Below are 13,605 nucleotides of genomic sequence, written 5' to 3'. Positions count from 1 at the left end.
TGCGTGTGCATGCACATGCCGAAACAGGAATAGACGCACGTGCATGCTCACGCACGCAGGTTATCCCCTCTCTCCTTTTCTTCCTTTGGCGTCGAGTTCCTCCGCCCTCTCTCTTTTCTTCCTTTCTCATAGGCCATCAATCCTCAGCTCTAACTCCCGCAGGAGTGACTAAAACGAGCTTCGACTCTCGCAAGAGTCCCGCCCCGGCCACCCCCTGCTGCAGTCTCCACCGCCCCCTCCCTATCCCAGACTTCAGCAGGGGAAATGCCCACAGCAGCTCTGACCCCCGCAGGGGTCGCTCCGAGCTTCGACTCTCGCAAGAGTCAATCACCACCCACGCCCGGCCCTTACCATGTAATAACCATATATATTCATATATATTTATATATGCATATATACTTCTATATTCTCCTTTTCTTCTTTCTGGCGTTGAGATTCTCCGCCTGGCAATTATTTGCCCCTTCTTTCTTCCTTACAGCGTGAGTGCTTCCGCTACTTTTACCCTTCTCTGATCTTCCCCCTTATCTCCTTACCCTCCTATTTCCTCAATTCTTTTCCAGCGTTGAGTCCTCCGCTAACTGTCTTTCTTTCAGCGTCACTCTTTCGCTATGTTCTTCCTTACGCATAGGCCCTCAATCCTCAGCTCTAGCCCCCGCAGGGGCGACTAAAACGAGCTTCAACTCCCGCAGGAGTTCAGGCCCTGGCCACCTCCCACCCTCTCATGCAAGAGTCTCCACCGCCCAAATCTTCCCGACTCTTGCTTGAGCAAACTAACCCCAGCTCCCACCCCCGCAGGGGTGTATATATTTGAGCCTTGACTCCCGCGGAGTCAATCCAGCCCTGCCCTCACCCCGCCTAGGCTCTAGCAGCCTACTTTGCTCTGCTCCCTTAGAAGCTTCTCTTCCTAAGCTATCAACGCTATATCCAGCAGCCGGATATGGCTTGTTACACCTGCTTTTTGGGGGGCTCTTCAATACGCGGCTGCTGTCCCGAGCTATTCAAAGGCATTTTTGGGGAGTTCTCGAGATCTACCTGAGCTCAAACTCCCCTCCCGCTTTGCAACGGGAGGGAGCCCTGGGCTCGAGGATCTCATGAGCTCAGGGCTCTCTCCCGGGACAGCATGCCAAACAAGCTTATAATTAATCATCAGCTAAGTGTGAACTCTTGAAGTGAAGTTTATGTATAAACAAATTTCGAGAGGATCACGTGCTTATGATTGCTAGCAGCTGACCCGCATTACCCAATTCACTACTATCCAATCAGATGACTCCTAAACTACTATAAATACCCTGGGGTTTATTCCATTGCTATCTTCGTTTTGAAGAGTCCCCCCTTCCTCCCCTACGCCTCCCTCTTAGACGGGTGACACGGTGGCCCAGTGCCTAGCACTGTCGCCTCACAGCAAGAATGTCTCTGGTTCCTGGCTCTACCAAAACTAGCAGACATTTCTGTGCGGAGTTTTGCACTTCTCCCCGTGCTCACGTGGGTTTCCCCCGGGTTCCCCGGTTTCCTCCCACCGCCCAAAAACATGCAAATAAGCCAATTGAACAAGCCAAATTGTCAACATAGACACGCTCCTAGTTAGTAATTAGTTTCAAGAGCATTCACTTGCTACAGCAGGGGAGTTCTCGAGATCTACCTGAGCTCAAACTCCCCTCCCGCTTTGCAACGGGAGGGAGCCCTGGGCTCGAGGATCTCATGAGCTCAGGGCTCTCTCCCGGGACAGCATGCCAAACAAGCTTATAATTAATCATCAGCTAAGTGTGAACTCTTGAATTTAATTTATTAACTTTTACAAATTTAAGTGGATTGAACATAACACAATTAAGTTGTCCCAAATAAATCTCAAGAATTGTGTTGATTTAGCTCGTTTTATGTGTGTAGTTTGAACAAACAACATAGTTTTTTTTTTTGTGTATTCCCAGTTAAAAGATTTTCTTATACCTGTTTGGCCTCTTTGAAGAACTTCCACATGCAATGTAGCTTTAACAGTATCTCCTGACTCCAGGTCAGTGGCCAATACCTGCAACACAGTTGTTAAAAATATGCAATAGTTGTAAAAATTATGATTAGCATAGTGCTTATGAACGGTGTTGCTGGCATACCTCTAGGAAGTATTTGTGTCCGGGGTGCAGCTGGCTGGTTTTAGCGATGAGCAGAGCTTCTTGTGTAATGTAAAAGAGCCGAGAGCTGTTGATTTGGGAGTTTAGAGAATACTGCAGTCTGGGATTGAAGCCCTTTAACCCACAAACATACAGCAAAACTCGATTTCTTAGGCTTAAACTGGAACATAAATCCTTATTTTATGCAATGAGTGTCAAAACAGTGGCTTTGTGATGTTGAAACTGGATGTTGTCAGTGTGTTTGTGGTTTTGTAGTCACGTACGTTGGTAAAGTCTTGATCTGTGGCCTCCAGGATGAGTAATTTGTTGGCGTACGTCATGACGAGTGAAGCCGGACTTGTGCTCTCGCTGACGAAGCCACGATATGCTGAGCGGCTGAATTGTGGGGGAAACTTGTTTTCTGCAAGAACCCTTACCAGAACTGTGGCAACTGCGTACTTCAGAGGGTCATCCGTCTGAGCTGCCTGAGCAGAAACATCACAATGCTTTCTAAATGTAATAGGGAAAACCATATATATATATATATAAATATATATATATATATATATATATATATATATATATATATATATATATATATATATATATATATATATATAAATATATATATATATATAAATATATATATATATAAATATATAAATATATATATATATATAAATATATAAATATATATATATATATATATATATATATATATATATATATATATATATATATATATATATATATATATATATATATATATATATATATATATATATATATATATATATAAATATATATATATATATATTTATATATATATATATATATAAATATATATATATATATTTATATATATATATATATATATATATATATATATATATATATTTATATATATATTTATATATATATATATATATATATATATATATATATATATATATATATATATATATATATATATATATATATATATATATAAATATATATATATATATATATATATATATATATAAATATATATATATATATATATATATATATATATATATAAATATATATATATATATTTAAATATATATATATATATATATATATATATATATATATATATATATAAATATATATATATATATTTATATATATATATATATATATATATATATATATATAAATATATATATATATATATATATATATATATATATATAAATATATATATATATATATATATATATATATATATATATATAAATATATATATATATATAAATATATATATAAATATATATATATATATAAATATATATATAAATATATATATATATATATATATATATATATAAATATGTATGTATATAAATATGTATATATGTGTATATACAAGTTTTTTTTATTTTTAGTTATTCATTTATTATTATTATTTATTTAATTATTTATTTATTTTTATTTTAAAAATCTATATATGCAGTACTGTGCAAAAGTTTTAGGCCAACGTAAAAGTTTTTTGTTGTTTTACTGATGGTATAATGGATATATGTGACCATTTAACACAAAACCAGTCATAAGTGTTCATTTCTTTGTCAGCTTTGTTATGTATGATTTGTTAGGATAGAAGTTAAGTTAGAGTTTGAATTTTTTTGGTTTAATTGTTTATATGTGAAAGACTATTGGTAAGAGGCTGTTTGTCCTGCTTTAAGCTGCATTTTTACCAGTGTTTTTTCTTTTTTATTATTGCAATAATAACAGCACATTACATCAAATACAGATACAAAACTGAAAGAAATATGGTACAATCAATAGGAATATTACTTTTTGAAATAAGTGGAATGTAACACATTTAGAATTTCTACCAGTGTTGTTAGCTATATTGTCTGAATTGATGGATTTGTGAATGTTGGTACAGATAGGTTTTAATCCATTATGGTAATAGTTTTCATTTCTTGATGATAATGATCTTCTACGTACAGTAAAATCCTATTGGAGTAAGAAAAGAGCTGATCATGAACAGTCATGAAATGGCCTCCAAAGGATCCAGACCTGAATATTATAGAGGCTGTATGAGATCTCCTAAATAAAAATAAAAGATAAAAGACTCTAAACCTATAGAAGAACTCTGGAAAGTGCTAAAAGAGGCCTGATAAAAGCACAATATTTCAGAAAATGTCAGGAGAATTTGAACTAAACAGTTCAAGCTGTGCTTGGTGCCAAGGGAGGCCACATTAAACATCAATTTTAGCTTGAAGAGGAAATGTTGGCTTTTTGTACATATTGCCAATCTATTGCCAGATCTTTTCTGTTTGTTTTTAATAAAGAGGCTGATTGATTATATATTGTGTGAAAGTATTATGCCAACAAAGCTGGTTTAGTGCTTAGGATTTTTGCACAGTACTGTATGTACAATTATAAATGTTTTATTTTTATTTTTTTACTATCATTAAATATATTTAAATATTTTGTTGTTATTATCATTATTCTTACTGTGTATTAAAATTTTATATTTTATAATATTTAAAAATATTTTTATTATTAGAAATTAAGTTTGTTTTGCATTTTGTTTTTCATTTTCTTTGACGCACCATAACTCGTAGTCTCAGTGTCGGGATCAGCAGTCTGTTCTTCACACATCTGGTTAACCTCACCTCTCCAGAACTACTGTCAATTACAAATCTGCCATTGTCTGCCCCTGTATTACAACATAGACAAACGCGCATATCAATGTAATGTTTTTTTTCAGGAGTTTACATGAGTATCGTTAGTAAAACATAGATTGTAGAAGACAAGTAGCCACCTGACAAGATGGTGTATTTTATTGGCGTTCGGAGACCCTCGTCACCATCCACAGCTTGAATTGGACCCGGAAAGAAATCCAAGACGATGTCCTGAATGATGAAGAAAAACTTCTGTGGGTAAGTAAGGTTTTTATGCATTGATGTTAAAGTGACAGTAAACACAGTTAAATCCTAGAAATAAGTAAAAGTAAATAAAAAAAGCTTTAAATAAACAGCAGAACATCTGTTTTCTAAACTGATAAAACATTTCTTCTCAGTCATTTGGCTACGTTTCTCAAATCATTCTTAACCTGTTTAATCCCAGTATTTTTTCCCAGCTTTTTACTTTTTAATCCTTGCTTTAAGAGTTCACACTTCGATATTGTTTGACAACTGTTAGCAGGTTTGGCATGCTGTCCTGGGAGAGAACCCTAAGCTAGGGGATAGTTGAGCCCAGGGCTCCCGCCAGGTCCATAGAGCATGTGAGGGGAGTACGAGATCAGGTGGTTCTCGAGAGCTCCCCCGTGGTAAAGGAAGAAAGGAGGAGAAGGGGTGGATGGGGGGGGGGGGGGGGGGGGGGTTCTTCGGAAAACGAAGATAAGGGAGTTGATCTAGCTAGGCTACTTATAGTGAGTTAGGATTAATCTGATTGGCTAACTAATGAATGTAGATGGGTGGCCAGCTGCAGTCAATCATATCACGTGCTCCCCTCGAAATTAGTTTGTAAAACTTCACTTAACACACAGACTTCACACCTCATTTCATATTATCTTGGTTAAATTAGGTTTTATACTTGGTCACAACAGTGACTACTAGGAAACCACAAAGCAACTTTTATTGCATCGTAGTAAAACAAATTTCACTTGTTTATCATTCATTCATTTTCCTTCGCCTCAGTCCCTTATTTCTCCTATAACAACCAATGAAACTAAAACACAGGTAGGTTTGGAAACACTTGATGTACGGTAATATTTAATGAGTAAATTTCCATTTTTGTATGAACTGTCCCTTTAATATCAGTTTTTCTTTCTGCAAGCTTTACATTTCATTCATTCGTTTTATTTTCAGCTTAGTCCCTTTATTAATCCAGGGTCGCCACAGCAGAATGAACCGCCAATTTATCCAGCACGTTTTTTAACAGTGGATGCCCTTCTAGCCACAAGCCAAGGAAAAGCTTTACATTTAATTAAATTATTACAGCTCTGATCATTGTTAAATGCTTAATTGTTTCATTTTTTTTTTTTTTTTGTTCAGTGTTATTTCCAACAAGCAGGATAATGTATATATCCAGCTGCTTGTTTCCATAGAGTAACGCTCTTCTGCTCTATTCAACTGAATGGGGCAACTCGTGAAATGATAATAATAAACGTTTACAAAGCGATTTAACACATTCGAAAATCACGATCGCATTATATATGTCCGTGCCTAATATCCAATGGACAAAAAGTGATTATTTTTTTTTTTATAATTGTTAAAATTTTGGTATTTGTGATGCAGCACGCCCAGAGATTGTTGCATACACTATAACTTTAAATAAAATTAACTTTAAATGAGTAGGAGCTTGGACCCGGAAACAGTAATACATACGTTACCAACACGTCACCACTTAACAAGAGGATAGGGAAACATCCGTACACTCATACATTATGGATAGTTTAGTTTCACCCATAATTCACCTATACTGCATGTCTTTGGACTGTAGGGGAAACCAGAGCACCCGGAGGAATCTCATGCCAACACAGGGAGAACATGCAAACTCCACACAGAAATGCCAACTGGCCCAGCGAGGACTCGAATCAGCGACCTTCTTGCCATGAGGCAACAGTGCTAGCCACTGTGCCACCCTACATTAAATTATACACCCATATTCACAGGCGTACCTGCTCGTTCTCTGTGATGTTGGCAGTGTACAGTGGGTTGGCACAAATGCGCTTGCTGTGATTGGCCGAGAGAAGAGTGCAAGGCTGGAATTGTGGGTACTGGTCGTCTCCATCTGTCACATTGATGATTACCGTTGCTGTTGTGTTGTAGTGCTCTTTTGTGTTGGTCTCCTAAATGCATCAATATTAGAGTTAAAACAATTCTATATCATCAAGACCAAACTATTATTATATGTACTGTTGAAATCAAAATTATTCACCCTCCAGGGAATCTTTCTTTTTCAAAGATTTCCCAAATGATATTTAACAGATCAAGGAATTTTTCACAGTATTTCCTATAATATTTTTTCTTCTGGGAAAGTCTTATTTGTTTTATTTCGGCTTGAATAAAAGTTTTAAAGCATTTTAGATCAATATTATCAGCCATCTTAAGCAATATGTTTTTTTCAATTGCCAACAGCAGAGGTTCTCAAACTTCTCAGCTCGCGACCCCCAAAATAACAACTCCAGAGACTTACGACCCCCACTATCCTCGTAGGTTGTTATGAACCTTTAAACATTGCACACAATGGCGCACACACACCAATAGAAAATATATACACAAGCTTATTGATAACACAAGAAAAGTGCAACAGTCTAACAACCATACAAACTTTTATAGTCATTATTCATTTGTTTCATTTCAAGAATTCACACTTAGATAACGCTCGACTATGATAGCAGGTTTGGCAGGCTGTCCTGGGAAAGAACCCTGAGCTCGGAGAAAGATGAGCCCAAGGATCCTGCCTTGTCAATAAGCATTAGGAGGGATACGAGATCAGGTATTTCTCGAGAGCCCTAATTGATTCAGGATGTATGCTTAAAGTGCTTTTGACTATTATTCCAATTCGCTTATGTACATGATTTAGACTGTGGGAGAAAACCGGAGAACCCGGGAAAAAACAATACGAACAAGGGGAGAACATGCAAACTCCGCACAGCGAGTACCAGCTGGCTCAATTAGAACTTGAACCTTTGGCCCTCCCAATGCGAGGCAGCAGCGCCAGCTACTGAGTCGTCGTGTCGCCTGATCATAGAATTGAGGAGGAGGCAGAAGGGAGTGATAGAGAGGGGGTTTTCCAAAACGAAGATTGGGAATAAAGTTTAGGCAGAATATCTGGAATGATCCCATGGGCTAGCTAATGATTAGTGATATGGATCAGCTGTAGTCAATCCTATTACCCGCTCCTCTTGAAATTACTCACTTAATGAGAATGCTGGGCACAATGTTTGCAGCACAAGACTATTCTTGATTTAATTTTGGAGAACGTCACTTGGAGCGTCTATGTTCAGTCGTGGCCTTTGTTTTTAATGTATGTAAAGCTGTCAAAGTTGTTATGCCGTGTAATCAATTACTAACACTATCTGCAACTAACACTATTGGGGTAACCCCAGGGGTCGCAATCCAATGGAAAAAGAAATGAAAAACTGATGGCTTTTTATTATTTTATGTAACTATTAAATACTATTTGTATTAGTAACACTTTATTTTGATGGTCCATATGAGGATTAGTAGACTGTCTGCTTATGAAGAAGATTTTATTCTCTCTGTATGAAGTATTTTCTAAGTGTAAAGCAGTTAATTTTCTCTTCACAAAATGTATGTAGTGTTTGCAGCAAACATGCCAGCCTGTGTTAAAAATACAGTGATATGTCTGTGTAAGATGAGTATGCCTGCACAGGAGCAACACTAGGAGAAGGCTGAGTGACTGATTGTGTAGAATAACTGAATATGTAAAGCACTGATCATATATGTATGAAGCTACATGTGTCAGAAGTTATGATGAGTAACATATTATCAAGTTATTATCCTATTATAACAATGTATGAAAACACTTAGTTCCTTTGCATAAGTTGCATCTATACTTTGCTGACATAGACCTGTAACATCTCTGTTGACATGAGCTAGTGGGCTGAGAGCCAAGAATAGCAGGAGCCCTTAGACTAAAAACCTAATTAAAAAATGGTCAAGAGTTAAAAAGAGACTTAGGGGTGTGTCAAATAATCCTGTATAAAGATTGTAACAAACACAGATACTTCAGAAGGTGTCCAGGAGAGACTTCAGAATGCTCTGGGGTCTGCTCTGCTCTTTCTCGGCTTTATTATGGAGAATAAAGTCTATTTTCTGATATTCAAAACCTCCGGTCTGATAATTTGTAATTGATGAGAAGTCGAAATTCACAACACTTAATATCTGTTGATACTGCTCCTTCAACCGACATTTAACTGACTATGAGAAGTACGTCAACTTACACTAACCCCAACCCAACAGTCTACTTATAATCTAATGAGAATTGGTTGGCATGTAGGTGCAATGTAATTTAAATTCTACAAACGGACCATCAAAATAAAGTGTGACCTTTGTATCTTCTTTAGGTTATGGATAAAATATGGTAAATCTAATAGTTTAATAACATATTCTAACACATTTAATAACCCCCCACCAAATGACTCACCTAATTACCCTAAAATGCCTAATTAACCTAGTTAAGCCTTTAAAAGTCACTGAGCTCAATACTAGCATCTTGAAAAATATCTAGTCAAATATTATTTACTGTCATCATGGCAAAGATGAAATAAATCAGTTATTATGTTCAGAAATGTGTTAAAGAAATCTTCTTTCCATTAAACAGAAACATTCAGGAGGGCTAATAATTTTGACTTCAACTCTATGTGTTTTACCACAGCATAAAGAGTGAGTCGGAGCTGCGTTTTGATCTCATAGTCCAGTGACTTGTTGAGAATCACTTTGCCGCTGTTGGGCAAGTCCACTCGAAAATATCTGGCATCAGGCTGGAAACAGAGAAACAGATGTGATTATCAAGTAGACTTTTTGAGACTGAAATGTAGGACAAGCAAGGCGTTTGTTTGGTTCACCTACTGATGATTCTTCAATGATGTATGTGAGTGTGTCTCCATCAGCATCTGTGGCCTGGACTGTAAACACTACAGAGTTCACTGCTGTCAACTGAACACACACAACAGCAGAAGAAAATAAGGGACACTCTTAGCAATGGAAAATATACAGAGTTTAAGTCAAAATTATTATTCCCCTTGTACATTTCTGTTTAACAAAGAATTTTTTTAAACACATTTCTGATTATAATAGTTTTAACTCATTTTTAATAACTGATTTATTTTATCTTTGCCATGATGACAGTAAATAATATTTTACTAAATATTTTTTAAGATACTAGCTTAGTGAGTAAAGGCTTAAAGGCTTACAAAGCTTAATTAGGCAAGTTAGTGTAATTAGTCAAGTCATTGTATAACGATGGTTTGTTCTGTAGACAATCAAAACAAGTTATTGCTTAAGGGGGCTAATAATATTGACCTTAAATGGTTTTTAAAAATTTAAAACAACTTTTATTCTACCGCCCCAGGGCAGATTTTGCACCTTTATTTGTGTATGCCAAGAAAATGGAAGAAAATCTATGTTGTTGTGTGTTTTGTTAGATTTTTTACCTCGCTGAGCTGCACTGGTTGTGTGGAGCTTTGTAGGAACTCTGGTTTGTTGTCATTTTCATCCAGAACCTCCACCATGATTCTGAGTTCAGCCTGACAACAACATTACTTTTAATTGACAAATGTAAATCGTACAGTTAAGTCTCACATATGATTGAACATACCTGTAGCACTTTATGTTCATAACACCTTACAGTCGCCTTTAAAACTGAGCCGTGTTTCTGCAATTCCCACAGATGATTGTAATAACGTATTCAATATCAAGGGAAAAGATGACAGTATGTTAGCATGAGTTATAGTTACCTCTCTGTCAATAATCCTAGTTGATGTTGAATTCAGTCTGATGGTTTTCCCCTCCAAATAAAACCAGCCAGCGTCTTTTCCAGAAAGCCTTAAATGCATGCGATGGGCTGATGGATCTGCTGTAAAACTGAGGTTGGCAATAAATGTTCCCATCAGGCTGTTCTCTTTGACTTTGGCAAACACGTCATGACCACCCTCACATTCACTGGCTGCTGAAAAAAACATTTAAACAGCATTTCCATGTGTTTATTATAGCATTTACTTCAAAGTAAAAATGTATTGGTTTTCAAGAATTGTTGAAGTGAATTATAAAGAGTCATTAGTAGATGTGTGGTTTTATATTTAAAATATATATTTAGATAAGTCTCCTTTTATTCAATTCAAGTTTACTTCTATAGCGCTTTTCACGATAATTATCGTGTCAAAGCAGCTTCACAAAAGGTGCACATCATTACATCACAGTCAAAGTCAGAAGAGTTAAGGAGATGTGTAAAGGGCTGACAGTATATAAATGTATTTAACTTGCAGTTACACAGTATTTACAGTGGCGGAAATATGTATTAAACGCGTCATGTTTTTTTTTCTTGGATAAATATTTCTAAAGGAGTTGTTGACATGAAATTAAAGCAGGTTTTGGTAAAAACCCAAACAATACAAACATAAAACTAAAACAAAACAAAAAATCTGTTAAATGAGTTATGTGTCATAACAATTAAAGTGCTGAACTACTGAAATGTATTTAATACTTCATATAAAAGGCTTTATTAGTGATGGCAGCTTAAAGACGCCTCTCATGTGGAGAATGAAGTCACATGCATTACTCAGGTGTTGAGTTGTTCACAGACTTCAACAGAGTGTACAAATCTTGATGATTCTGTCGGTCTCGTCAATCAAATCTGAGCTTTAATTTGTATTTTATATTGGATTCAGATCAGGTGATTGGCTGGGCCATTCTACAGCTTGATTTACTTTCTATGAAAGCATTTGATAGAGTCCCTGGCTGTGTTTTAGATCATTGTCTTGCTGAAATGTCCACCCTGGTTTCGTCGTCATCCTCCTAATGTTGGACTGAAGCAGCTGATATTCATTTACACTGGTGACGGGCAGAGGATTGCTGAAGAAATACTGAGAGATTTCAGCTGCTGTCTGGGCTTTCACTGCCTTTCTACACCTCCCTTTCTTCATGTGTTCAATACTTTTTTTCCCTGTGTCATTTCCTTTTATTACACACAACTTCATTTGTAAACTAATTAGTTTTATTTTCTTTGCATATATGGATTTCTTTGGTTGTTACCAACATCTGCTGAACATGTAATTTGGTGAACATGGTAATTATTTCCCCCGCTGTAGTGTATACTGTGTATTTTTTTAACATAAAAGTTAATTTTATGAAATCTATTGTTCTGTGATCCTTAAATTACACAGTGCAGCTGAAAATTGTTTTAGACTCATGTCTAGTATTTAAATCTATATTTTTGAAACATTTATTTTTAAGAGCGTAAAACAACTCTTATGATCCTGACTTGATTGTTGCCAGGATTTGTTTTTAATTTTCTCTGTCAAATGGATTGAAATTCCTTTGACTTTTTTTGTGTAAAACATTCAGTCCTGCTGTTGTAGATATTTAGCAAATGCTTTTGTCTCCTATTAGTTTAGATACATGTAAGATTTGTCCACAAAACGCTCAAAAAAATTACTTGTGCTGGTTGTTCAATCTACTTATTTAAAATAAGCTAAAACAACACATTTTTTTGTGTTTTTTTTTTTGGAACAACTTAAATGGTTTAAGTTCAATCCACTAAAATTTGTGAAAAACGGTAAGTTAACTTAATCCAGGGGTGTCCAAGTCAGTCCTGGAGGGCCGGTGTCCTGCTGACTTTAGCTCCAACTTGCTCCAATACACCTGCCTGGAAGTTTCTAGTATACCTAGCAAGAGCTTGATTAGCTTGTTCAGGTGTGTTTGATTAGGGTTGGAGCTAAACTATCCAGGACCGAGTGTGGACACCCCTGACTTAATCGATTTGCATGGGGGCAAGATGAAGTGATTGAGTGGAATCTAGCATTATTTCACAGTAAAGGCTAGTAGTACCTAATTTTACCTTTATCTTGCATGAATATTTTTTGGTTCACCGAAGAAAACCAGCTCATTAAACTAAATGATTGTTTTGAAAATGTTGTGATGTAGCAAATATTAATATGTCTGTGATACGTCCCATAAAACATAACTCAATATGTGTGTGATTGTTTATGGTTTACCGGTGACACAAATTTGTATACTGACATGACTATGATGACCTAGTACTCTATTAAGGGTGTTTACAACATTTCTTGTGTCCTCATAATTCAAAATGCTTAAAAAGTATACTTAACGGGGTCTTTTGACATTTAAAATTAAATATTGCCACAGGGTTGGGTAAGGGCATATAGTAAGTGTTTTTGCAGTATAAATTGCATTGCATCTATATGGAGAGTCCTCGTAAACCATATATACAAGTACGTATGTGCATGTGTGTGTGTGTTTATACCAATTACAGAATTCCGGCTGACCGCAGAATAAAGGTGACAGAATATTAAAATCCTCCACAATGGCTGTTTCCTGAAGATCAACCTCAAAACCATCTCTCACTGCCAGGAGAAAACAACACAAGTATGTCAAAAAGAAGACATTTTAATATCATATTTATTGCATATTAAAGCTTGCAATGTTGTTGAAAGCTTAATAATTTATTACGATGATATTATAAATTGCGTCATCATAGTATACTGTTAAAAAAAACTATAAATTACCAGTTTTCATGCTTATTTTCTTATTTATTCATGCTTTTGAATTGCATTATGGGGCCTTGATCTTTCCTCCAACCATTAATGTTGTTTAAAAGTTTGAAAAAAATGACCTTTGTTGACATTTTTAATAGTTTAAATTGATATATAGCCTGGGGTGGTGTTTTTAATTATGATTCAAAATCTTTAGAATAAACTGCCAGTGCATTTTCTGTTGTTTTACAGACTTAATTATATATATATATATATATATAT

General features: G+C 35.6%; 3 protein-coding genes across 16 annotated transcripts in view; 2 read left to right on the top strand and 1 right to left on the bottom strand.

Annotated features, from left to right (window-relative positions):
• Nucleotides 1-13,605, top strand: part of cd9a (CD9 molecule a) — a 297,612-nt gene that overhangs the window by 141,043 nt on the left and 142,964 nt on the right. The gene's annotated exons all lie outside the window — the stretch shown is intronic.
• The window catches only part of LOC101882393 (uncharacterized), a 768,785-nt gene that overhangs the window by 633,852 nt on the left and 121,328 nt on the right, over nt 1-13,605 (top strand). The window lies entirely within an intron of this gene.
• Nucleotides 1-13,605, bottom strand: part of LOC100537321 (cadherin-related family member 5) — a 35,724-nt gene that overhangs the window by 13,955 nt on the left and 8,164 nt on the right. For 4 of the 14 annotated variants that reach the window (XM_087292828.1, XM_087292826.1, XM_087292827.1 and 1 more), the window contains 12 exons: nt 13,095-13,194; nt 10,570-10,781; nt 10,431-10,487; nt 10,267-10,359; nt 9,683-9,769; nt 9,484-9,594; nt 6,763-6,933; nt 4,903-4,993; nt 4,691-4,797; nt 2,387-2,587; nt 2,106-2,237; nt 1,945-2,023 (listed from right to left, as the gene is read on the bottom strand). In XM_087292828.1, the coding sequence (XP_087148954.1) occupies nt 1,945-2,023; nt 2,106-2,237; nt 2,387-2,587; nt 4,691-4,797; nt 4,903-4,993; nt 6,763-6,933; nt 9,484-9,594; nt 9,683-9,769; nt 10,267-10,359; nt 10,431-10,487; nt 10,570-10,781; nt 13,095-13,188 (1,435 nt within the window). In that variant the 5' untranslated portion in view covers nt 13,189-13,194. The remainder of the gene's footprint in view (nt 1-1,944; nt 2,024-2,105; nt 2,238-2,386; nt 2,588-4,690; nt 4,798-4,902; nt 4,994-6,762; nt 6,934-9,483; nt 9,595-9,682; nt 9,770-10,266; nt 10,360-10,430; nt 10,488-10,569; nt 10,782-13,094; nt 13,195-13,605) is intronic. The other 10 variants (XM_087292837.1, XM_087292834.1, XM_087292835.1 and 7 more) reach the window with 4 other exon arrangements.

Source organism: Danio rerio, chromosome 18 (genome assembly GCF_052040795.2).
Source record: "Danio rerio strain M-AB ecotype USA chromosome 18, GRCz13ab, whole genome shotgun sequence".
Classification (NCBI taxonomy): domain Eukaryota; kingdom Metazoa; phylum Chordata; class Actinopteri; order Cypriniformes; family Danionidae; genus Danio; species Danio rerio.
The sequence above is the reverse complement of the archived record's forward strand: the minus strand, read 5'-3'. Positions and strand labels throughout refer to the sequence as shown.